The sequence below is a fragment of the Sarcophilus harrisii genome, chromosome 3, assembly GCF_902635505.1.
Source record: "Sarcophilus harrisii chromosome 3, mSarHar1.11, whole genome shotgun sequence".
In the NCBI taxonomy this organism is placed as follows: domain Eukaryota; kingdom Metazoa; phylum Chordata; class Mammalia; order Dasyuromorphia; family Dasyuridae; genus Sarcophilus; species Sarcophilus harrisii.
Window position 1 is genome coordinate 600,611,216 of NC_045428.1, and position 24,518 is coordinate 600,635,733.

Genomic DNA, 24,518 nt, shown 5'->3' on the forward strand with positions numbered 1-24,518 from the left:
ACCAGGGACCCCGGGAGACTGGCACCCGCCACATGTGGATGGGGAAGCGCCATGGAGGCCTCGTCCCACCGGACGTCTTGTGCACGCGGAGCCGGGACACGGTGCACATGCCTGGGACACACGAGGAGCCGTCCGACGGAGGGGGGCGGAGGGTGGACCCCCAGCCGGGGCACCCGCAGGAAGACTGGGGAGGGGTAGGGTCTTCCCGGCAACCTCCTCCAGCCCGTTCCTCGACTTCCAGAGGGTGTGTGTGTGTGGGGGAACCAGGCAGAGAACGGGGGCCCTTGAGGGGATGGGAGGTGGTCTTCCCCAGGGGGCCGGGAGTGCCCAGGGAGGGGGGAAGAAAGGAGCAGAGGCGCCCGGGAGGGGCCTGCCCAAGGCTTCCCTCCAATCCGGGCTTGACCCGCGGGCCCCGGCCCCGAGAGGGATTTTCCCAGGTCCCCCCCCTGGGACCCTTGGTAGGGGGGGGGCGCACCCCGGAGGCCGCCAGTGCCTGCCTTAAGTGGGGGAGGCCGGGGGAGGCGGAAGGGGCAACAGATCCCTCACCAGGAAAGGCCGGGGGGGGAAAAGATAACGTCCCTGAAAGGGGAGACCCAAAGAAAGAGGGAGGAGGGAGGAAGGGTGGGAGAGTAGGGAGAAGCGGTTTTAAAGTCAGAAAAAGCTGTCAGAGTTCGGTAATGTTGGGAGGAGTACACTGGCCCAACCACCGGAAAAAAAAAAAACAAGACTGAATCCTAACCCAGGGAAAAACTGGAAAGGAAAAAACCCAACCTTCCTTTGCTGCCCCCCCCCACCCCCCTTCCCCCCAAACCCCAGCCCTCCCTTTGGGAAAATGGAAACCCCTTAGAACCAGGGCCCAGGGCTTTCCAGGGCGACCGTGGCCGTTCCCACCCCCCTGTAACCCTGCCAATCCACCCGGCCATGCCCTGTTGGAAAGGAAAGGCGTGGGGGCCGCCAGGTGGGATCCCCAAGGATCCGCTGGATCCCCCGGGACTGGCCCCCAGCCCCAACTGCTAGGGGCCCGGGGGCCCTGGGGGTGGGGGCCAAAAGCCCCCCAGATTCCACCTCCCAGGTCCTCTCTAGGCAGTGAACCCGGAGAAAACCGTTTTAAAAGACTGACAAAAGAATGGCTTCCCACCTCCAGAGTGCTGTGATCAGTGTCACTTTACTAACAGGGGAACTTTGTTTTGTAGGACTGGGGGCTGCAGATTTTGCCAGCCTCGTTGGGCTGGTACTACCATTGTCAAGGAGCGCCCATCTTCCTTTGTCTTGGTTCTCTTGTCTATCTAGAAAGTTCTCCTTAGAATCCCTAATTCTGGTCCAGGTTCAACTCCTAAAGGTCTTTCCTGATTCTGAGCCCTTCTGGGGAGGCCCCTCCCAGAAATCCACCCGATTTTCTTCCCCTCTAGTTTGTATAGACTCTCCTCAAACCTGCTTCTTATCTTTTCCACTTTGCTTGTTATTGTTACTTTTTGATCAACAACCATCTAACTAAGGTGAGACTGGGCCTGTCACTCCCATCCAGAAGACACCGAGACAAAAAGCCAACAATGAATGGTTTGGGCTCAGGAGAAAGGTGTCTGCAGAGAAGTGGAAACAAAGTAGATACAAAGTAACTAAGCAGCCTCCCGAGATGTACAAAGTAATTGGAGGTGGATACATAGTATCGGGAACTCTAGGGACAGGGGTTAGGCTGGCAGATTTAACTTTCTTCACCTATTGTTTGTATAGACTCTCCTGGTACTTATCTCTTCCCCTCTGCCTGTGGTTTTTGTTTGTTTGTTTTATGCTGAGGCAATTGGGGTTAAGTGACTTGCTCAGGATCACACAGCCAGGAAGTGTTAAGGTGAACTCAAGCCTCCTAACTTAGGACTGGTGCTCTATCCTCTGCCACCTAGCTGCCCCTAGTGTTACTTTTTGATCAATAAACATTTAATTAAGGTGAGATTGGGCCAGTTACTCCCATCCAGATGATACAAAGACAAAAAACAAATGGTTTCCAGGAGAAATGGAAACACAGTAGAACCAAAGTAACTCTAAGCAGCCTGCCAGCCATACCCAAAGTAAATGGGGGTGGCTACACAGTATCCCTGAGCCCCAGGGCCTGGGGTTACCCGGGAATGTAAGCCAGGCCCAGGGGTCGCTGCTTCGGAAGCAGCTGGAGAATGAGAGCAACCCGACAAGGAAACTCTGGCAAAGCGAAAGTGGGAGAGTTGGCAGAGGACAGGGAGCAGGATGTTGCCCGAGGAACATAAGAAGGCTGGCTCGGCAGCCTGCAAAGTGCTTGGAAGCGAGCCCGGCCCAAGAAGCCTGAGAAGGGGGTGGCTGGGCCCGGGTTCCGAAGGGCCTCGGGATCCCGGCTCAGCTGGGCCATTTAAGGCTCGGCTACAGGGCGAGGGAAGGGCCCTGACCGGGACTAGGTCCAGTAGAATTGGTAAGGGAGGGGTGGGCTCTGGCCTCCTAGGACGTCCTCCTCGGGTGGGGTCCGTAGTAATGGGGTGGGGTCCCCACGGGTTAACACAGTTACTCACCAGCGCCACCCTTCCCATTATAGGGATAGGTCTTCCAGAATTGATCCTGGGGCAGAAACAGGCAGTTTAGCTCTACCCCCAGCCCTGGCAGAGCCTGCCCCCCTTGGTACCGCCCCCTCCTGGACTCCACCCCCTCCCGCAGGGACACGCCCCCTTCCCCAGTCCGGCCGGCCCAGAACTTGGGAGCGGGTCAGGCCCCACCCCTCCTCAGATCCTACCAAAAAGTTGGGGGAGCCCGCCCACACAGACCCCTCCGCACCCCAGGAGACTTTTTCTGTCTTCGGGGATGCCACGTTCTCTATAGACTGCAGGGGCCACCTACTTTCGGGCGCCCCTCCCCCATACAGAGCCTGGTTGCCCCCTCCCCTCCCCAGAGGGCCTACCCCTACTTTCCCCCCCACCCCCTCTTTCCAAGCCCTCCAGTCACCAGAACACGCTCCCCACGCCAATATTCACTCCAGTTCGAACCTCCCAACTCAAGGCTTCAGTCACCCTGCCCTCCCACCAGGTATCCCGCCCTTCCTCCTCTTCTCATCAGTCCCAGCCCCAGCCATCATCCCTAAGTAAAAGGACTGACTTCTAAGGCAGTTTCCTGGTCTCTCCGGCCAGTTCCCTGACCCTAGCCCTCCCCCAGGGCCCTAGACTTAGCCCTCCCTGACTGTCACTCTAGAATAATGACCTTGAGCCAATTCTATCAGTGGCCCTCGGAGACTCTGACTCCTGGGCAGGGCAGGGTCCAGGTTTAAGTTCCAATCTGCCTCCTCCTAACTCACCGTCAGGGTCCTGTCTTCAAAGACCTCCCGGGCCTCTTCCCAGGAACATCGCTCCTCCACGCACTCCCGTTCCAAGTTCCCCGGGGTCAGAAGTTCCAAATCCCAGTGGTTTGCCCTGGGGAAGCGTCGGGGTCCTGGCCCGCTCCCCAAGAAATTCTGGGCTCTGGGGGCTCCTAAGAACACGGCTGTGGGGTCTGGGCCAGCATCAGAACCTGCAGGCAGGTACGGGCCCTGTGAATAGCGGGCCTGGGTCTCTGAGTTGGGGGAAGGGGTGAGAGGCTAACAGGCCAGCTCCAAGTAGCCGGGAGGATAAAGGCAGAGGGCCCCCTCTACTCTACTCAGAGGGTGGCGATGAGTTTGGAGATGTCTTTAGATCCCAGGAAAGAATGGGGGGAAATTACGTGTCATACCTGCCTGCCCACAATGAGAGCCGTGGCCCCAATACCCAGAATTACTCAGGGGTTCCTCTGTGTCTTAGGGTCAGGGGCCAGATTCCCGGTCGGGGGAGGGGCGGGGAACAGTCGAGTCTGGCTCAGTCCACCCTTCCTCTCTTCCCCTGATCCTTACTCAGACACTCACCATGATCTTTGTTCAGGCCAGGTCGGGGGGCTTGAGAGGAAGTCAGCCCAAGGTATAGCAGTAGCAGGAAGGGGAAGCCCCTCATAGCGGGGCAGAGACGAAACCTGGGGAACCCATCCACAAGGCAGAGGGGGTCACTCTCGGGATAAAGATCTTGCCTTCACTTCCCCATCTGCACCCCTGAGTAGCCCCAGGAGGAAGTCCATTCTGTCCGCTAGGGGGCCTCAGGGCCAGGGCTGAGGTGCTGGCAGGCAGCTAGACCGGGTCCGCTCCTCTGCCAACTCCCCCTCTCCACCCCCAACTCGGAATTCCCCAGCTGTGGCTCGCTGCCCAAGGGTCACACTGCGTCCCCCGCTGGAGGTCAGGCCAGACACCTGCCCGGCCCGGGGGGGGGGGGGGGGAGTGGGGGCTGAGGGGGCCCCTGAGTTCCTAAGGGAGCCAGGGGGGAGTTTCTAAGGGAGCTGGGGGCTGTGAAGGCCTGGGCAACAGCTGCTGAGCCCCAAAAGGCCGAGCGAGGGCTTCCCAGGGCTGCTCCTCGCAGGGAGAAGGGGAACAAGGCAGGTGCCTGAACCCCTGAGCCCTTGAGGAGTGGATGGTGGGGGGGAGCCTCGAAGGGCAGGCCCAAGGGGAGGCTTTCCTGGACAGCGACTTCCTCCCCCGACTCACCTGCCCAGAGCAGAGACCACTCAGGACCCGGGCTTTGGGGCCGGGTGGCCAGGAGGGGAGGGAGCAGGTCCCGGCTCCCAGTGGCCCTAGGTGACCAGCCCAGCTGAGAAGAGGCGGAGCCCCAGAGCTCACCTGGAAGGGGAGGGGCCCAGGTAAGGCCCAGGCGTTTAAAGGAGCCAGAGAGAAGAGACATGACCCTGGCCCTGGGCCTGAGGATGCTGAGTAAGGACAGAGGGGACGCTTCTCCCCGCCTGAGCAAGGGGAGTTGGCCAGCGCGGATAGCCCCCGGCCCTCCCTCCGACCCCCCCCCCCCACATACACCACCTCCACCATGGCCAGAGGAGGGAACTGAGACCCCTTCTTGGGGTCTGGGAATTGTCACCCGGCCCTTTGGGCCGCGAGTCCTGGAACCCTGAGCCAGCCATGGCCCAGAAGGCTCCCAGGTCCCGGGGGTGGGGCCGGGCCTCGCCCCGCCCCCCCTCCCTCGGAACTCGATACGGGGCCGGGGGCCTTGGGGAACGAAACGAGGAGGGGAATAAGTGGCGGATGCTCGTGAGCCGTGCGCTTCCGGGAGCGGCGGAAGTGGGCGTGCAGCCGAGGGGCGGGCTTTATCGACGTCACCGCAGCCTCACTTCCGGCTGCTTGTTGACTCAGGAACTGTTGCTGTGCAGCTGGGACCGAGCGCTTCTGTTCACGCTTGGAGATCCCGGGGTTGGGGTGGCCGGAATGCTTGGGGCCAGAGCCCCCAACGCCCGGGCTTTTGGGGAGGGGCGAGGGAGGCAGCGGGGGGCGCTCAGCCTGGAGGGTGCAGGACCCGGGGGTGGGGCGGAGCCTCCGGGCCCGAGCGGGACTGTCCGGGAGGGGGAGCGCGCCGGAAGCGGGAGGGGGGGAGGGGTCGCCGGGCTTGCACTGGAGCCCGGCCCGGCCCCGTCGGGCTTCGCCGGACAGCTCGGGGGGCCCGGGCCCCAAAGCTCCCGCGCCGTCAGCCGGGGGCGGGGGGCAGCCCCCCGGGGGCCCCAAGTCCTGTGTGACAAGCAGCCCCTTTTTCCTGGAAGCAGCCCCTGAGCTTTCTCCCAGATAGACTTAGAGCCTGCAACATTCCTGCTCTGGTAAGACTTTGTGTTCCAGACTTTTCTCCCTCCCTCCCCCCGCCCAAGGCATCCGACCCAGGTTAGCCGCGCGCCGCCCGACCGTCTGTTGTGCGAGAACCGTCAGAGCCAAAGGGAACGAACCGGGTGGAACCCCGCGCTCTGCCCCACAGTCGGGCCGCGGCTCTCTCCGGCCCAGAAGAGCCGGCCCAGCGAGCTCCGCGTCCGCCTGTGGGATGTTCTCCGGTCCCGCCCCCCTCCCTGGGCAGCAGTTCCTGGCGTCCCTCCCGCCGGTCCCCTCTCCGAACCCAGGGCTGCTCTTCCCAGACAAGTGGAGCAGGAGATGCCCGAGAAGCTGGAAAGACGCAGCTGATGCCCGGGGAAGGGGGCGGGGCCAGGAGAACTCGGACGTGGCGGCCACAGGGTTAGAGGGTGCTCAGTTCTGGGGGACGCGGCTCTGGGCAGCAGTGAGATGATTCGGGCCAGGTCCGATGATCTCGTGCTGGAGAGTCATTCTTTCCCAGAGAAAACTTGTGGGGACTGGGAGGGGGGAAAGGTTTTCCACTTTTTCCTTCTGTTTTGTTGTTTTTTGTTTTTTCTTTTTAACTTTCTGTTTGTCTTCTCTCTGTTTTCTCTCTTGCCCCTTCTGTCTCTTTTTCTGTCTCTCTTGTGTGTCTGTTCCTTGTGTGTGTTCTCTCTCTTGTTTCCTCTCTGTGTCTCTTTTTGTTTTATCTCTCTTTTCTGTCTTTTGTCTCTGTGTCCTTGTTCTCTGTTTCTCTGTGTCTCTCTCTTTGTGTCTCTCTCTATCTCTTTTCTCTGTCTCTCTCTGTGTGTCTCTCTGTTTCTCTCTGTGTCTCTCTTTGTGTCTCTCTCTGTCTCTCTTTCTCTGTCTCTGTGTGTCTCTGTGTCTGTCTCTCTCTCTCTGTCTCTCTCTTTCTCTCGCTCTCATTGGTTTGATTTGATTTGGTTTTTCTTGTGCCACACGATAATTGAATAAGGACATATGCATCTCTTGGGTTTAACATATATTGGAGTGCTCGCCATCTAGGGGAGGACGTGGGGGAAAGGAGGGAAAATTGGAACACAAGGTTTTGCAAGGGTGAATGTTGAAGAATAATCCGCTCACATGTTTGGAAAATAAAAAGCTTTCATTAAAAAAAATAATAATAATAATACTCCATAACCTTCCTATACCATAACATTCATTCCCCAACAGACAGTGTCCACTCACTTTCCAGTTTCTTGCCCCTACAGAAACACGTGCACATGTGGCTCCCTTTCCCTCCTTCGTGACTTCTTTGGGTTACAAGCCCAGTAAAAATACTGCTGGGTCAAAGGCTAAAGCAGTTCACTTTTTAGAATGATGATAATTCAAGGTATGCTAGTGTGGAATGGGCTGCTGTGGAAAAGAGAACACGTGGGGTCTTTGAGCAGAGTCCCCGAGCCACCCCCTTTTGTTGCCACATCTGACTTTCAGTGAGCCCAGTTAGCATTTTCTTGGCAAAGATACTGGATATCTTTTTTTTCAAAGATTGTGGTTTGCCATTTCCTCCTCAAGATTGGTTTACAGAGGAGGAAACTGAGGTATACAATGAAATGATTTGCCTAGGGTCACCCAGCTAGCAGGTGCCTGAAGCCAGATTTGAACTCTGGAAGATGAGAGCTTAGAGGCCTGAAAAGCAACATGAGTAAATGACTTCCTAGTATTTATGTCCTGGGCTTCCTCCTTTCATTTATAAGCACTTGTTGCCTACTTGCTCTGTGCTGGGTGATGGGAGGAGACAGAATGTTTACAAGAGGCAGGTTCCCTGCCCCAGACTTCACATCTGGAAGTGTGGCCCACACCACCATGTCCAGGAGCGTCGGGTTCTCTGCAGTTTGAGAGGCCTGCTGTTGCCTTGGGGTGGGGGTGGGGGGGTTTGAGCTGGGTTTTCCCAGAACCTCTGAGGTTCTGATTTGGAAAGAGTCCCAGTGGCTGTCTGGCAGCTACTTCGGCTTTAGGGTCCCCAAGGAGGGTGAGCCCACCTTCCCCAAGGAGTCCCAGCTCACTCCTGACCAGCTTCAGCTTAAGAGCTGTCTCTTGCTGCTCGTCCAAAATCAGCATCTCGCGTCACCCCCCCCCCCCAAAAAAAAATGCAGCAACCTGCGGAGAAATCCGATCACAGGGCTTCCTGCGCAGTTGCCCGTCACATCCTGAAGGCAGCGCTCGTGGGCCTGTGGGGCCCCAGAGCCTCCCGGGGGGCTCAGATCGCTGTCTGGGAAGCCCTTTTCTGGCCACTCTCAAGCTAGCACGGTGTTGGCAGGAGACAGGGGAAGAGACTGCGCACAGGGAAGGGAACGAGCCTGCAGGCCTCCAGGGAGGGAAGGCCGAGGGGTTTTGGAGGCTCATCATGTAGAAGGGAGCCCAGGAGATCAGGGACCCCTTGGGCAGTGACTTTGCCAGCCGGCCGTCATTCGTCCAGGACAGGGTGGGAAGGTAGCGCCTGCCAAGGCCCAGCTCCACTGGCTCTCGCCGTTGGGGAACCTGGGCCGTCCGGTGCAGCCGTCCAAAGGGGCCCCTTAGTGGCCACAGCCTCACCTTGCTAGAGTGAGACAAGCCTGCGGGGGAGGGAGCGTGTAGCCTCGGCTGTGGGGAGAGCTTTGAGATACTCCAGGCAGACCGGGATCCTGGGGCTTGGGCAAAGGCCAGAGCTCACCTCGGGGGCCTGGGACTCCCGGTTCCCCATTCACCTCCCACCCTGCCCGGGGCTGCTTCCTCGGCTGGGGGCCAAAATGGGCCTCCAGGCTGAACTGGTCCTGGAAAGAAAGGGGGGGGGGGGTAGATCTGGGGACTAGAATCTGGAGCAAGGGAAGTGGTAAGGAAATGAATCCGCAGGATGCAGCTGTGGGAGCCAGGGGACAGAAGGGGCATGGGGGGAGAGGCTGAGAAGCCCCCCACAATGCCCTGGCAGAGCCAGGCGGGTGGCAGGGCCCTGTGGGTGCACGTAGAGCCGTCGTTGAGCGTCGGGCCGGGGGAGATGGTGTGAAGGGCCACCTGCTGTTCTGCAAGCACAGAGGAAGGGCCTGGGCGCGCCGCAAGGAGCCGGGCAGGACCTTGGAGGTTGTCGCTGAGAGCAGGGCCCAGAGCTAGGGCAGCAGGCCCTGGCGCTTCTGGCCTGACCGCTCGCCCCTTCTCTGGGGTCATGGTGCCCCCACTCAGCAGAATTCCTGCTTCTCTCGAGCCCCCGGGCCTGCTGTCTCCCAGCCTAGTGCACATAGTAGGTACTTCTCGAGTCGAATATGGGAGAAGACAGAAGCCTGGCAAGTTGTCTCTCCAGATCCTAGAGGTGTCCCCCTAGGAAGAGGAGGGGCAGACCTGCCCGGGGCCAAGGCCTGCGTCCTGGCGGTCAGACCTAAGGGAGCAGGGGCCTGGCGCCCTCCTCGGAGGTTCACAGGCCAGTCGGTTCCCCTGTAGGGGGACTCGCCCTTGGAGAGCCCCCAGCACAAACAGGCTGCCTTCTCTCCTCCCAGGATGACCCGTCACGGGAAGAACTGCACCGCCGGCGCGGTATACACATATCACGAGAAGAAAAAAGACACAGGTGATGGCAAAGGGGGCAGTTGGGGCACGGCCCTCCCCCTCGGGGTGGGGGCGACCTCGACCCGTGACCCCCAGGCCTCCCTCTCCCCTTCCAGCGGCCTCAGGCTATGGAACCCAGAATGTGCGCCTGAGTCGGGATGCCGTCAAGGACTTTGACTGCTGCTGCCTCTCCCTGCAGCCCTGCCATGACCCCGTTGTCACGTGAGCCGGGGAAGGGGGGAGGGGGATCCTTGTTCCTTCCAAAAAGCCAGCCCCTAGCTCAGAGCCGCTGCCCGCAGGCACTTCCCTCACGCCTCCTTGGCCCAGCTCGGCCCTCTAGCTGCCTCCATTCTCCCGGGGCCTGGGGCTTGGGTCAGCAGATGGGCAGATGGGTGGGCAGCAGGGGCACAAATGACAAAAAGCTGAAAGAAGTCCGGAAGACCTCTTGGAGGAGGGGACCCTTGAGTTGAGCCTTGGGAGGGACCCAGTGCATGGAGGTGGGAGCCAGGTGCATGGGTCCGGGTGGATTCTGGGAGGCTCTCTGAGCCCCGGCACCCCGGACCGTCCCTGTCCTCGGCCGGGACCCTCTGCTCTGCTTGTCATAGTTCTTTGCGCGGGGCACTGCCCATGTTGTGGCCGCTGGGTGCAGAGTGGGCGGGCGGGGCACAGGGCTGGCGCTCACCCTCCAGCATCCCAACTTGTACCCTGGTGCCCCGGATGGGAATGTGGGTCTCCAGAGCATTTCCTCCTCGTTCTGTGCTGACCCACCCCCGCGCCCTGCAGCCCTGACGGCTTCCTGTATGAGCGGGAAGCGATCCTGGAATATATCCTGCACCAGAAGCGCGAGATTGCCCGGCAGATGAAGGTAAAGGGCCCTGATGGAGTGAGAGAAGGGGAAACCTGGGGGGCTTGGAGCCCCCTGGGCAACAGGACTGATCTTCCTCCTCCCCTCCCCCCAGGCATATGAAAAGCAGCGAGGGGCGCAGCAGGAGGAACGGCGGGAGCTGAGCCGGGCAGCCGCCCAGGACCAGCTTCGGGGCTTTCTGGAGAAGGAGGCGGCCATCGTCAGCCGCCCCCTCAACCCTTTCACTCCTCGGACGGGGGCCGGCCCAGGTGAGGAAAGGCCACGGGGCCCCCCCTGCTCCCTGCCCATCAGGGCCAAGCGCCCCTGAACCCACCAAGAGATTCTCTTCTCTCCTAGGACCTAGCTCGACCCCTGAGGCCGGGGACAAGGACAAGGCAAAGGAGTTACCCAGCTTCTGGATCCCATCGCTGACCCCGGAGGCTAAGGCCAGCAAGCTGGAAAAGCCGGTGAGAGAATCCTCCCCCCCCCACCCCACCCCCGTGCCAAGGGAGCCCCTGAACCCTCCTCTGAGCCCTCCTCTCCTGTCTCTGCATGTGGTGCGGGCAGTCACGAGTCGTGACGTGTCCGATGTCGGGAAAGCCCCTGCGCCTGTCGGACCTCATCTCCGTCCACTTCACCCCGGTGGACAGCTCCGTGGACCGGGTGGGGCTGATCACCCGCAGCGAGCGCTACGTCTGCGCGGTGACTCGGGACAGCCTGAGCAACTCCACCCCCTGTGCCGTCCTTGGGCCTTCGTGAGTCGGGGGAGTGTCGGGCCGGGGCGGCGGGGCCCACGGAGCCCCATCTCACCCCTTCCCCTCCCGCCTCTGCAGGGGGGCCGTTGTGACCATGGAGTGTGTGGAGCGCCTGATCCGCAAGGACATGGTGGACCCCATCAGCGGGGCTCCATTAACAGACAAGGACATCATCCTGCTGCAGAGGGTGAGCGCTCGCCCGAGCCCGTTGCTGCCGCCCTTGCCCTCCTCCCTCTCTGGCCAAGGCCAGCCCCCGCCCCCGGCTCCGGGCACCCATCCCCGCCAGTAACTCCCCGTTTGTCCTCTTCCCTAGGGCGGCACAGGCTTCGCAGGTTCTGGGGTGCAGCTGGAGGCCAAGAAGTCCCGCCCCGTGATGCAGGCCTGAAGGGGCCTGGGGGAGGGGGGCAACAGGACTGTTGTGGATCGAGCAAATGGTTAATAAAGGTGTTGGCCTCCGCTTCCCCGGCTCCCCTGCCTGCACCCCCAAAACAGCCAGACTCGGAGAAGTGAAGGCCTCAGCTTTTATTGCAGTCCCTCCTTCCCCCATCCATCCACGTCCAGGCAGGGGCAGGGAGGGGAGAAGGCGAATCGGGCCTTCCTGTGGGGCTAGGGCTCCGACGTTCTGCCCGCTGGCACCTGGATGCCCGGTGCCCGTGCTAATGCCAGGCCTGCAGGGCTCGGGGTTGTGACTTGGGGAAGCTGCCCCCCTTCCCCCCCACATGTCCTCCAGAGAGGGAGAGTGTCCAGGATCCGCAGAAGATGCTCAGAGCCTCCAGTCAGGACCCCCGGGCCCTGGGTTCTCTCCCAGGAATCCGGGCTTCGGGGGCCAGGAATGGGGCAGGCAGGCCCAGGGGGCCCCGGGGCGGAGCCCGTGCTTTTTGTTTCCCCTTCGGGTCTCCAGTGCCTAGCCAGGAGCTGGCACACGGTGCCCAAATGCTCATGCGTGATGGGGACTCGAGCCTTCTCAGTGGGTGGGGAGAGGGCGAAGGTGCGGGATTGAAAACGACATTTTGTAGCGGTGGTTCCCAAGTGCCGCTGGGAGTGGCTTGGCTCTGGGGGACCCGGGGTCGCCCCTGGGCTTGGTTGCTGTGCCCCTGGGCTTGGGGCTGGCTGGGCAGCAGGGGCTCAAAGCTCGTCGTGGTGCCGGGTCAGGTCCTCGCCATAGTTGGTGGCCTGGCTGCCCACAAACATGTTCCAGTTGCCCAGGATCTCCTGCTTGCTCAGGCGTCCATCCTGTGGGAAGGCTCCATCAGGTGCCCAGCTGGGAGAAAGGGAATTGGGAGACCCCGGCAGCCCCCAACCCGGCTTCCCCCCGGGGCTCCCTACCTTGTCGGTGTCGCTCTCCTGCAGCAGGTGATTGGCCTCCACCAGCGGCTGGTCCTGGGCCGGGGGCAGCACCCAGTGGCCCACCTCACTCCCGTCCAGGTGCCCGTCCCCATTCAGGTCCCGAAAGTCTCGGAACTGCTGCCGTTCGGTCTGCACCCAGGCGGGCTCCTCGCCTCCGTCCGGCTCCGGGGAATACAGGTCCGCTGGACATGTGGGGAGACGGGCGAAGGACGTCAGCCTCCCTGCGAGCTGGGGCAGCGGGTCCCTCCCCAAGGTGGAGCCCACTCACCTATGTATTCGTCCACCTGCACGTAACCGTCTCCATTTCTGTCTAAATCCTCCAGGGTCTCCTGGAGGAAAAGGAGGAGCCAGGTTTGGGGGCCGCGGGGTCATAGACTTGGGACCAGGGGGCCCTAGGGGGTCACCTTACCGGGGTCCCCCCTCCCAGAGGTGAGGAGTCAGGCCCAAGAAGTGACCCGATGGGCCCAGGGAGGAAGAGGGGCTAGGAAATCCAGGACCCCCAGCAGACCCCCAGAGGGAGGCCAGGGAGGGGCAGCTCCTGCATCCTCACAGCAATGACAATGTCTCGCATGTGGGGGAACTCCTCCGGGTGCAGGAAGGCCGTGAACTCCTCCCTGGTGGCCTGCAAGTCACCATCTTGGTCGGCCGCCCGGAATCGCCGCTCATCCCGGGCCAGGAGCTTCTTGTAGGTGTCTGCGTCCTCCACATCAGAGAACTCCTCTCCTGGGGGTGGGAGGTCAGGAGGGGAAACCAAGTCAGGTGGGGAAGGCGGGGCCAGGAGCTGGGGGAGGGACATCAAGAGCTCAGAGGGAAGGGAAGGAACAAGAGGGCAGAAGCCCTAGCCCTGGAGGCAGGGGCGCCGGGAGCAGGGGCTACTTTGGGCCATTGGGAGAAAGCCCCGGCCACAGATGCCGGATCCTGAGGAGCCTCAGGGGCTTCTGGTCTCCATCCCCACTGGAGAAAGGACTGCAGGGCTCCTCGCAGGGGCAAGGGGGGAGTCGGGGAAAAAGGTTCAACGGGGGCTGGGGGGTTGTAGGAGTCACCCCTTGGCAAGAGACTGGAAGAGAGGGCCCTCCTCAAGGGGCCCCGTCCTCAAGGCTCAAGGGAAATGGCAGACGGGGCAGTTCAAGCCAGGAGGGAGGCCGGGATTGACTTGGGTCCTGCAACATTCAGGGGAACTTCTTGGCCCCGGCTGCTCCGGAGGAAAAGCTGAAGCCATTCCCGTGGAGGGGGCCTGGGGCAGGAAGAGCAGGGCCAAAGTGGGCCCATCCCCGAGGGGGTGACAGGACAGAGGCCAGAGACATTGAGCCTGGGCAGGGGAGGCCTGGGACAAAGGGAACAGGGCCAGAGTGGGCCCATCCCCAAGGGGGCGACAGGACAGAGGCCGGAGACATTGGGCACCGGGCAGGGGAGGCCTGGTGGCCCCAGCTGAGGCGGGGTCCCAGGCCAGGCCGCAGGGAGGGAGGGGGACCCCGGGCTCACCGGGCTGGTAGTGGCCGTAGGTGATGTTGCGCAGCTCCCCCCAGCCCACCCGGCCGTCCCGGTCGGTGTCGTAGGTGTCCCAGGCCGACGCGACCGAGTCTCGGATGTGGCGCTGCTGCGTGTGGGCGATCCAGGCCCTCAGTTCCTCCAGGGACACCCAGCCATCACCGTCACCGTCTCGGTCCATCCGGTCCACGATCCGCCTGCAGTGCGTCAGACGGTCGGCGGTGGCCCCAGAACCCCCCGCTGCCCAGGTGGTACCTGAAGGCACAGCTGAGACCGAGGCCTCGGCTTTGGGGCTGGTGTTCACAGAAGGTGCTTGGGTATCGACTGGCTGCCCCCGTGGCCCCCTCACTGAGCCCCAGCCCGGCCAAGGGGCTGTCCCAAGTTGGCTGGGAGGGGGCTGGCCGCCCCGCCCCCCCATCTGCCCCATGGCTCTCTGCTCCTGGCTGGGGGATTTTCCCCACATTGAGCCCAAGTCTGCCTCCCAGTAACCTCCTCCCTAACCCTGCCCCCCTCCCCACCCACCCCCACCCCCGCCTCCACCCTGGCTAATCCTCCCACAAGTCTTCCAAATCCCCACCATACACACCCCCCCCTTACCCTTCTCTCTCCAGGGTAAACAGCCTCTCTTCTGCTGTTCCTTATATGGCAAGAGGTGCTAACTTCCTCACCCCCCACTTCTGACCCATCTAGGATTTGGGATGGGAAGAATGGCCAGGCCCCCCCGCCCCTCATACCCCAGCCGTTCTTTGCTCTCTGCTGGGCTGAGCTGGTCGAACTCCCGAGCTGCCTCACGGCCCAGGAAGGCCTCGTGGTCGAACTGGAAGTCCCCGTGGGCATCGTCGTGCTTGGCTTCACTCAGCAGGGCCTGCTGGTGCACCCGGCTTGAATGAGGGGCCCCGGCGTCCGGGGGGGGCTTGCCCCACGCCCCTTTGCCCAGGGATAGCCCCAACAGCAGTAGTGACCACAGCCACGTCATCCCTGGGGGGAGAGGGCGAGAGGTCAGAGAACGGCCCCAGGATGGACGGGGCCTTGTGTGGCGAGGGCCTGGTGCAGGTCAAGGGGCAGCAAACAGGCCAAAGTGGGTAGGGGCCAAGAACAGGAAAGGGACGAGGGAAGCCTGCCAGGGACTGAAGAGGCAAGGGCGGAGAGGGTCTGAGGGACGGGGCCAGAGACAGGAAGGGGGGGAGGGGGGGGGGGTGACGGGAAGAACCCAGACAAGGTGTGGGGATAGAGGGGCCGACCAGGGGCTGCTGGGCCAAAAGCACAGGAGTGAGGGTGGCCAGAGATGAGGTGGAGACGCGGAAAGCTTCCAGCAGGCTCTGAGATGGAGAAAGACGATGACGGAGCTGCTGAAGGGCCAATGGAGGCCAGAGGGAAGAAGTGGAAACTGGGAGTCTCAGGGGGGTAGAGAGTGGGGGGCACTAAGGCAATGGGGAAGCAGATGGCCTGGGCTCTTGAAGGGGGCTGGGGTGGGCAGGAGGGTGGGGACAGGGTGCAGAGAGAGGCCTGGGAGGGGGGAGAAAGGAGGTGGCCGGGAGCTGGAGGGGCAAGAGGCATTGAGAGGAGCTGCATGTCTGCCGGGCAGAGGTGGAACAAGAAGCTGGGGTCCAGTTGGAGGGGCTATAGGAAGAGGGGGAGGGGGACAGGAGAGCCGGGGGATGGCCTTGGGGGCCCAAAGGGGCTAGAGGAAAGCTCAGCGTTGGCAGGCTAGCAAATAGGTCAGGATCCCCCCCCAGGGCTAGAAGATGGGCAGGGGCACATAGTGGGAGCTGGGGAGTGGTTAGGGGAGGGAGGCACAGACGGACTAGAAGATGGGGGCCCAGAGGGAGTCAGAAACAAAGGCACGAATGGAGAATGAGTTGGGGGGTCATGAATTAGAGGTTGGGGTGGGGTACAGAGGCACAAAAAGGGAGGTACATAGAAGCACAGGGCAAAGGGGCCCGAGGGCCCATGGAGGGGCCGGAGCAACAGGCAAAAGTGCCCAGCCACGGAGACAAAGCGAGGGGCAGCCAAGATGCGGAGATTACTAAGGATGTTGGGGGACAGGCTGGGGGATGGGGTGGCAGAGAGGGGCTGGGACCCAGGGCCCGAAAGAGGATAAGGTTGGGGGCACGGGGAGGATGGAGAATGGGCAGGGGCCCAGAGAGGGGCTGCCTGAGGGTGGACTGGGGAGAGTGGGGTACGGGGCCCGCGCCCCGCTTGGTCCTCACCACCCCGGCCCGGCCCGACCAGTCCCGTCCCGTTCCTCGGCGCTGGCTTAAAGGCAGCTCAGCTCCCCGCTCCCTCCTTTCGTCTCCCCCGCCCGGATTGTTGGCTCCTCGTGGCCCCGCCTCCCGGCCAATCCCGACGCGCAGGCCCCAGGAGGAGGCGGAGCCTCCCCCTTCTCGGCCGTTCGTTGGGTTCGCGGCGCCACGTCCTCAGGGTGGGAGCCGAGGGGCGGGGGCGGAGCGGGGGCTCCCTCCTCAGCCCCAGCTTGGGCGGCGTCAGTCTGCAATGCCTTCGGAGCGCTCGGGAAACTACAACTCCCAGCAGGCCGGGCCGCACGAGGGGGGGGGGGAGGGGAGGGGAGGTGGCCTCCACAAGGGTGGGCGGGCCGAGCGCTGAGCCTCCGAGCCACAGCAAGTGAGCAGCCGGTTAGACGCCGGGAAGAACTTCCCCGAGAAGGACGCCCCCCCATTCGGTGAATGCATCCCGCACCCCAAACACAACGCGGAAGAAAAGGAGACTGCGGAATCGGGACCCAACATCTTTTTTGTTTGGGAGAGAGGAACATATCGACATTTCTGCACTGTCAGAAGGGAAGTCCGGGAGGGCTGCCTGGAGCCGGCCAGGGTGGGCAGGGGCCGGGTCTTCTTTCGGAGAGCCAACTGCCTCCAGCCAGGCGGAAGGGTACAGCCCCTCCCCCGGGAAGGAGGGGGGTCGGCAGCAGACAGGCAGGACGCCGGATGCTCAAGAGCTGGAGTCCTGGGCAGAGCCGGGGGCTGAGAGCAGGGCCCCCACGTCGTCTCCCGCGCGCCGCCGCCGGAAAATCCACAATGCTGACGTGGGCAAGAGAGAAAAGAAGGCAGGGATGAGGGGGAGGCTGCCGGGCCCCCCCTGCCTCTGTTAATCCCGGAGCACGGCTTACCTGGACGGCCCCCCCTCTTCCTATAGATCATGCAGGCCACCACAGCTGCCAGACACGCCAGGAAGAGCACCGAGCCTGCCACCAGGCTGACTCTGACGGGCAGAGGGAGTCTGCCAGGGGTCTCTGCAGGGGGGGGAAGGCTCGGATCAGTGGGCATAGAGAACGCTTTGGGAATGGGGCCAAGGATCCTGTGGCCCCAGGGGACCCCCCTCTTACCAAAGTTCACAGTGATGGATTCGGTCAGAGCAGGGTGTTGGACCGTGCAGCTGTAGAGGGCCTCATCCCCGGAGGGGACTTGCAGGGTGCCCCGGGAATGGAAGGTGCCGTCTCCATTGGGCCACGGCTCCAGCCCCGGCGAGAGCTCTGCCACCGGCTTCCCCTCCCGGAAGAATTTCAACTCCAGCTCGGGCGGGAAGAAGAAGAAGGCCTGGCAACTGAGCGTGGACCAGACGGCCCCTGGCCCGACGTGGCTTCCGGCTCGCACCTCCGGGGCCTCTGAGGAAAAAACGCCCGGGTCAGGGGCACCCCACGAGACCAGCCCCTGGCACCTGAGTGAGGGACTCAGGGCCTGCCTTCCTCCAGGGGACTGGAACGATCACTGAGGCCTCCAGGGGGCGCCATAGTGCACAGGGTGGCCAGGGAGTCAGACTGGTCCTCGGGAACTTTAGCCCCTCAGACACTTGGTAGCCAGGACCCCGGGCACGCGCCCTGTGGGTCCCAGCGTCCTCTTCTGCAAATGAGCTGGAGAGGGAAATGGCCACAGGCAGGGGCTTTGCCAAGGAAGCCCCCATGGGGTCGCCCTCATGGGACCCACCTGAAATGGCCTCCTTGGGTCCGTGATCCCGCTCCGGGGCCTCCCCAGGTGACCCCACGCTCCCTGGGCCGCCTCCTTCCCATTCCCCGGTGGGGGTCTCTTCCTCGGCCCTGGTCCCCTTCTGGGAGAGGGCAGCAGGACCCCACTGCCCACGTTCTGGGTCCACCTCCAGGGTCGCAGGCCTGGCCGGAGATGTGAACCCCCGACTTCGGGTGACTTTGGACCGCTCTCCCCCGGGCCCAGCTGCTCACGTACCTTTCCACTGGAAGTTGTGCTTGCCCCTCTGCAGGTGGCTCTTGAGTCTCTGGGGGCAGGTGATGAGGAGGAACTCCGCCACCTTCTCGGCCAGCTGGCTCTCGTTCAGCCAGTTATTCCTCACATTGGAGGCCTCCACGCTGTGTCCAAACCAATCTCTTCTCGTGGGGTCAAAGGTCAGAAGGTCCGCCCCATCCAGGGCGAATCGAGCCGTCGGCTGAGATGAGTTGTCGGGCTTCAGCTGGCAGCCCATCAGGCCCTGGAAAATCTGGGCCCCTAGAGGAGGCCCCAGAGAAGGCCGTGAGGCAGAGAGCCCTTTCCTACCCAGGACCCCCCTCCGGCCCAGCCCAGCGATCCTCCAACCTCACCCTCCTTAGACACCCTTAAGGCTTCCTGCAGCAACCGTTCTTGCTTCTTCAGGTACCACGTCTCCTCCTCCCAAAACCAGGCTTCCTGCGGCTCCCAGCGCCAGGCCCCCCAAGGCTCGGCGTTGCCACCCGAGCTGTAGGTCAGGAAGAGCTGGGGGCCCAGCCATCCCGAGCCCCAGACCTTGGGGGTCCCCCGAGGGGCACTCGACACTGCAGTGAGCTGGTAGAATAAGGATGGCGTCCCTGCCGGTCCAAGCCCAGGTCCCAGGGACCCGCGGGGGCAGCCAGAGAAGGCCAGGCCGACCAGTATCGGAGAGAGACAGGGAGAAGAAACAATCAGCGACGGCCGGGAGAAACGGGAAAGGGGGAGGGGGCATACGGGCAGCGGGGTCGGGGGGGGGGGGGGGGGGGGGGGGGGGGGGGGGGGGGGGGGGGGGCTCCGATCCCCCGCCACCCAAATCTGCTGCCCAAGGCTCCGGGGTTCCCCTCCTTCCTCCCTCACCTGCACTCAACACCCCTGGGCAACGGGAGCACCAGCAGCACCAGGAAGGGGAGATTCTGGGGCTTAGGAGAGGGACTTCCCATCGTGAGACCTGAAGAGAGAGACCGAGTCACAGTCCGTGCAGGGATCCAGGTCCTGGGCTACCTGACCCTGTCATGGGAAAGCATCGCTCCCCGCCCCTCCCCCAGGGAGGCTCTCCCCTAGGAGAACCCCCCGGCCTCTGCCCTGCCCTCCCCACTTGCCACAGGAGGATCCGGGCCCAGCCACGCCCCCCAGGACCCTCGGCCGCCGTCCTGTCCCTCCTGCTCGGGCAGCCGGACTCCCCGCCCCCTCGGGGCGCTCCGAAGTCCGCGCCGGCCCGCGCTGCCCGGTCCGGCCCGCCTCGCTCACGCTGGCCAAGGACTCTCGTGACAGACGTCGCGCACTTCCCCTCCCGCGTCCTGCTTCCCCCACACCCGGCCCACCCTGGCTGCAGCTCCGGCCTCTCCCGCTTCCGTTGGCCTGCAGCTCCATCTGCCCGGGCCCCCCACCCCCGCCCCGCCTCCGTTCCGGGAATGGCCCCTGGCCCACTTCCCCTCTCGGAGTGGGCGGAGACCGGCGAAAATTGCCCATCCAGGCTAAAATTGCCCTGCCCCCCTAACGTCCCGTACGGCGTGGGGGAGCGGGCGCGGAGGGACAACTGCGTGCCCAAGGTCAAAGGGCCGGCCTCGCCCGTCGGGTGCCAGCCCTGCCCTCCCGACGGGCACCTCGGAGCGGCGGGGGGCGGGGATGGGGCGGGGGGCTCTGCCTGGCCTTACGCGGGGCTGGGTGGGATTGTGGCCTTCTGTGTACTTTTTCCGTGGGAGGGGGCGGGGAGTGAGGGGGAGTCCGGATAACTAGCAGGGGGAGGGGCGGGGCTTCCCCGGGATCCGCCCCCTCTGGCCCCGTGGGAGTCCAAGTCCCAAAAACATCGGGGCGGAGCCAAGAGCGCGCCCTACTCCCGAGGTAAATAACCCGCCTCGAGGGGCGGGGCGGCGGCTTCGGCGGAAACACCTGCCGGGAGGGGCCTCGGGCGCTCCCGGGACGGCCCCCTCCGCACCGTGCAGGCGGGCGGCCGGGATTCCGCGGGCCCGAGACCCCGTTAGTGGGGGCAGGGGACTGGAGGCCCAGTGCTTACCGGCGCCCGGCGCTTAATAAATGTTTGATGGAACGACGGACTCGTTCCCACCAGTTTGATTTGCCTTCCCACATGGCCCTACCCCCCCCCCCCCCCCCCCCCCCCCAGCTCCGGGTCCGCTCGTCCATTGGACCTTTTAAACTTGGTATCACTCCTGAAGGCCTGACACCTGACGCAGCTGCCGCCTTCCAGACCAGAAGGAAAAGTAGCCATTCAAACTCGATAGAACGGAGATAACGTGGATATGTCGCTTTCTAAATAAGGAAAAGTAACGGGGAATAATTAGCAAAAGTTAAAAATGCAATAAAACAGCGATCATGTGGCTAAGTGGCTTTCTAAGGAAGCCTGGGGTAGAGATGCTGCGTTTCTTGGAGTTCTTTCCCTCTGAGTAGGACAGCCCTGCCACAGAACCCGACGGGTCCAAACCAGAGCTGGTGCCCCCCCAATCCGCCCGCCTTCCTCTTCTCCCTCCCGAGTTTCTAGACCTTGCCATCAGCCCCTGCTGGCTCAGCCACGTTCCCCCCCTTCTCTGACCCTCGCAGCTCCGGCCCGGCTCGGCGTCTCCCCCCCTTCCCCAGACCCCCCGGCAAGGACCGGGCCGGATGTGAGGGGACAACAGCCCGAGTTCGACTCCAGCCTCAAGCCCTGGCTCGTGTGGCGGGGGCCCTTCGCTTCTGCCTCAGTTTCCTCAACTATAAGTGTGTTCAGACCACACAAGGTGCTAACTGGTCTCCCGCCTTTTCTTCCTCTGCCAAAGGGCTTTTCCTAAAGAAACAAATGACCCTCCAGCGCCGCCTTCTGCCTTTAGAGGCCGATGGGAACCCCGGCGGCCTTCTCTTTGCTAGCCCGGTCCAGCGCCGCCGCTCCGACCTCCTTCCCCTCCCCCTTCCTCCAGTTCATCCTGGTCGGGCCCTCCCCCTCTCCCGGAGGCCGCCTCCTCCCCCAGCCCCCGGGCAGGTTGGGCGGGGGGGGCCGCCCGGGGCGGCGGGTTTCTTTTTTCATCGTGGGCTCCCGTCCCTCCTGCAGCTGGCCCGGGCCCGTCGTGCCCGGAAGGAACCCAGGCGTTGCCCCTGGGGGGCTCAAATCGCTTTGTTCCCCGTGTCCGACTCCCGGCGACCCCGTTCCGCGTGTTCCTGGCAGCCCCTGGCCCGATTCACCATTTGCTCCGGCAGCTCGTTTGGCAGATGGGAAAGGGGCTCGCTCGGGGTCCCGCGGCTGGGAGGCTCCCGGACTTCCCGCCCCGGCGTCCCTGGGTCCCGGCACGAGCGTGTGGGGGGGGGGGAGCGGAGCCACGAGCAGGCCACAGGGGCGTCCGGCGGCCCCCTGGGAGGCGGGCAGTGGGATGGAATCTGCCCGCCAGGGGGCGCTGTGCTCCGCCCACCCCGGGGGGCTTCCGTGGAACATCCGGGCCCCTGGGGGTGATGCTGGGCCGCCTCCCGGCCTCTCCCTGTCCCCCGGGACTCGGTGGCTCCGAAGTGACTGCAGGGCCCCCCGGACTCGGATCCGCATCCCTCGGGAGCCCCGGTCCCGCCTTCCCGTTGTCGCGGCCCTTCCAGAAGGAAGAACAGACTGTGCTCCGTCCCCCGGCCTTGGCCGGTCCCCGCGAGACCATCCGGGGCTCCCGGCGCAGCCCCGCCTCCTCCGCTGTAGCTTTTTGCGGTTCCCGCCGTTCACCCCCGCAAACCTCCCCCTCCCCCCCCCCAGGCCTCGGGCAGCGATGCTGACCCCGCGCGTTCCCCCAGGGGCCGCCGCCGCCGGCCAGAAACATCGCATCGAAGCGGGCGCGTGAGAAAGGGAAAGCGCCGCGGGCCCAGCCTCCCTCGCGGCTCTGGCCTCCGCAGGCCTTTTAGGGCGGCCCAGGCTGTGCGCGCGCGTCCCTCTGTAGGGGCCAGAAACGGGGACCGAGCGCGTGCCCGTCAGCGGGGGAAGGGCAGTTATGGGGGTTGTCCCTGTCGGAACGAGCAGCAGGAGGGTTCCAGAGCGGCCTGGGGACACTGGCGGGACGATGCTGAGGGAAGCGAGCAGGGCCAGGAGACCACTGTGCACGGCAGCAATACTATGTGGTGACCAGTTCTGACGGGCCTGGCCCTCCTCAGCAGCGACCGACCAAGCAGCTCCAACGGAGCAGGAATGAACCGAACCGGCTACGCCCGGAGAAGGAACTCTGGGAGATGACTAAGAACCGCTGCACTGAACTCCCAGTCCCTATGTTTAGGCCCACCTGCGTTTCTGATTTCCTTCACAAGCTAATTGTACAATAATTCAGAGTCTGATTCTTTTTGTACAGCAAAATAACGTTTTGGTCATGTATACTTATTGTGTATCTAATTTATATTTTAATATATTTAACATCTACTGGTCATCCTGCCATCTAGGGGAGGGGGTGGGGGGGGGGTAAGAGGTGAAAAACATGAACAAGAGGTTTGGCAATTGTCAATGCTGTAAAGTTACCCATGTATATATCCTGTAAATAAAAGGCTATTAAAAAAATTTTTTTTAATTATATAAAAAAAATGGAATAGGCCCGAATCTCCTCGTTGTTCCAGTCCCGAGCGTCCCAACTGATCCTGTCAGAATCTCACCGTTCCGTGTTCTCTTGGTTCTTACCTGAGGTTAAGGGTTTCTGTGGAAAGAGGAAGCTGCCTGACACGCAGAGCCTCCCAGCTCTGGCCAAGGAAAAGGACACGTCTCAACCCCCAGGAATCGGGGCCCTCCTTCCCCCAAACTCCCCGAGCTCCGCCGAGGGTCTCGCCTGCTTCCAGGCACCCAAGTGCACAGCCCCAAACTCATGCCGCGCTTCCTCCCGCCTCGGCCAGGATTCAAGGAGCCACCAAGTGTCTGCACGTTGCTCACGAGCGGCTCCAAGAACCCGTTTCCAATGTGTTGTTCTCGCTTCATCCCTACCCCTCGGTCCTGCCCTTGTGCCCTGACCGGGGCGCTAGCCCTGGCCACAGACACAAATAAAGGGGAAAACAAAGGAAGGCAGTTGGGCAAAAGCAGCCAACCTCCAAGGGCGACACCCACCCACACCCTGCGTCCGCACCCAGAGCCCCCTCCCGCGAGCTCTTCCTCCTTCTTTGGAACCAAGGCTGGGTTATTTTTATGCACCTGCATCTTCTGGTTTTTCTGGGTACTTTCCAGCCAGCGCCGCGGGGGGATCCTTCTTCCCCCCATGGTACCTCCAAGTCCCCCTTCTCACCTCCTCCCACTCCACCTTCCCTTCACCCCGGTGCCTCCCAAGCCCCCTGCCTGGAGATCAGGGGCTGCTCTCTGTCAGCAGTTAGCCAGTGCCTAGCACGCCCTTGGCGCTTAATAAATGCACACCAGGACGATTTGGAACAGAAAGGGCCTGGAGGCCATCTCTGGCCCACCGAGGCTTGTGGAGCCAGGGCCCTATCTGCCCCCAGCTCTGGGCCACAGGGCAAGCGCTCAGCGCTGGCTGGGAGGGTTCTGCCCCTGGAGAAAGTGGGGACAGGAGCCCAGCCCCAGGCGAGGTCCTCGGCTCTCCCCCAGAGCCCCCTCCCCCCTCCTCCTTTGGTGGACACTCCAGGCCCCCCCCTTCCATTCCCAGGATGCTCTCCTCCCGGAGAGCGCAGGGAGGGCTCGCCTTTGGCCAGCGGGAGGACCAGGAGAGCGGGCTGGAACATCTGCCAGAACAGCTTCCCAGAACGGGCCAAGGGACACCTTGAGGGTCCCACAACAGGACCCCAAGCAGAGCCGGGCCCCACTGGGCAGTGAGCAGGGCTGCCATTAACTCTCTGGACTCCCAAAACTGCCCCAGGCCCTACTGTTACCAGAGCTACCTCATAGACCAAAGGGACGGGATTGGAACTCTGGTCCCTGGGGAAGGGCCGTCCCATGCACCCTGTGGGTACCTGATGGGGGCAGAGTCCAGGAGGGGGGACTCCCACAATGTGCCCCCGGGCCCTGGAGGGCAAAAAGCCCGCTGGCCCAGAGCCCGACCTGGGGGGGGCCGAAGCTTGAGCTGGGCCGCTGCCCGGAGGCCGGCCACCTCCACTTTCCCCCGGCCTCCTCGGGTCCCCCTCACTGGAGCCCCTTTGCCAGGACAGAAGGGTGGGGTCTCCCCAGCCCAGGATCCTGGGTGGGGGCCAAGAGCACTTCCTGTTGCTCGCTGGGCTTTGATGTGGCCCCTGGGTTTCCTCTCACAGGAACCTGCCACACCCCCACCCTGGGCAGGCGCTGCTGGCGATTGGTGGGGGGCTGCTTTAAAGCTCCCCCGTGGCAACAGCAGCAGCCGCCCAGCCCGTCTGCCTGTCCCGGAGCCCCTTCTCCCAACCCTCGTACCAGAGTCCATCCGAGACCCGGTACGGGCTGTGGGGGATGGGGAGTCGGGGGTAAGCCGCTTGAGCCGGAGGAGGCCCCCCAGGGAGCGGCCGTCTCCCCGGACCCTCAGGGTTCTTCTAAAGGCACCCATCCTCCCGCTGTGAGGGGGGCCTGGGGCGGGGCCGGGCAGACACCGCCCCCCCCCCCAGACTCCACCAGGAGGCAGAAGAGCACAGGCCCTTTGCATCCTTGCCAGGGTCTGACTGAGCCCAAAACCCCAGAATTGGGCCGTCCTGGAGCTGGGGAGAGGGGAGGGGGCCGGAGGGTCCGCACCCCCAGCAGTCAGAGCCACGAGGACCACAGTGGGGAAGGGTCCACAGCA

The 24,518-nt window shown here is 63.3% G+C and overlaps 5 protein-coding genes and 1 non-coding gene across 6 annotated transcripts; 3 read left to right on the top strand and 3 right to left on the bottom strand.

Annotated features, from left to right (window-relative positions):
- Positions 1-843: 843 nt before the first annotated feature.
- PRRG2 (proline rich and Gla domain 2) lies at positions 844-4,063 on the bottom strand. The gene is made up of 4 exons (XM_031961732.1): positions 3,884-4,063; positions 3,305-3,516; positions 2,532-2,577; positions 844-926 (listed from the first exon to the last, which is right to left on the bottom strand). Exons 1-4 carry the CDS (start codon positions 3,966-3,968, stop codon positions 844-846), a joined length of 426 nt encoding a protein of 141 aa, XP_031817592.1. The 5' UTR covers positions 3,969-4,063.
- A 1,392-nt stretch (positions 4,064-5,455) lies between these two features.
- Positions 5,456-11,748, top strand: NOSIP (nitric oxide synthase interacting protein). The gene is made up of 9 exons (XM_031963412.1): positions 5,456-5,658; positions 9,148-9,218; positions 9,313-9,418; positions 9,980-10,061; positions 10,156-10,309; positions 10,398-10,507; positions 10,608-10,795; positions 10,874-10,982; positions 11,109-11,748. The coding sequence occupies exons 2-9, from the start codon at positions 9,149-9,151 to the stop codon at positions 11,178-11,180; spliced, it is 891 nt and encodes a 296-aa protein (XP_031819272.1). The 5' UTR covers positions 5,456-5,658; position 9,148; the 3' UTR covers positions 11,181-11,748.
- Positions 11,303-15,941, bottom strand: RCN3 (reticulocalbin 3). Its single transcript, XM_031963411.1, has 7 exons — positions 15,841-15,941; positions 14,365-14,608; positions 13,625-13,827; positions 12,693-12,865; positions 12,411-12,471; positions 12,122-12,324; positions 11,303-12,028 (listed from the first exon to the last, which is right to left on the bottom strand). The coding sequence occupies exons 2-7, from the start codon at positions 14,604-14,606 to the stop codon at positions 11,921-11,923; spliced, it is 990 nt and encodes a 329-aa protein (XP_031819271.1). The 5' UTR covers positions 14,607-14,608; positions 15,841-15,941; the 3' UTR covers positions 11,303-11,920.
- Positions 15,942-16,363: 422 nt separating this feature from the next.
- On the bottom strand, positions 16,364-19,082 carry FCGRT (Fc fragment of IgG receptor and transporter; the record flags this gene model as incomplete). Its single annotated transcript, XM_031963413.1, has 7 exons — positions 16,364-16,668; positions 16,758-16,880; positions 16,974-17,252; positions 17,827-18,102; positions 18,195-18,437; positions 18,697-18,787; positions 18,939-19,082. Coding segments are annotated over 7 exons (1,245 nt in total), but the record flags the coding sequence as incomplete, so codon positions are not given.
- A 4,543-nt stretch (positions 19,083-23,625) lies between these two features.
- LOC116422920 lies at positions 23,626-24,484 on the top strand. Its single transcript, XM_031963415.1, has one exon. It carries the CDS (start codon positions 23,731-23,733, stop codon positions 24,298-24,300), a length of 570 nt encoding a protein of 189 aa, XP_031819275.1. The 5' UTR covers positions 23,626-23,730; the 3' UTR covers positions 24,301-24,484.
- Positions 24,111-24,260, top strand: MIR150 (microRNA mir-150). Its single transcript, NR_105713.1, has one exon. It is a non-coding gene; the product is annotated as a microRNA mir-150 (primary transcript).
- Positions 24,485-24,518: the final 34 nt, after the last annotated feature.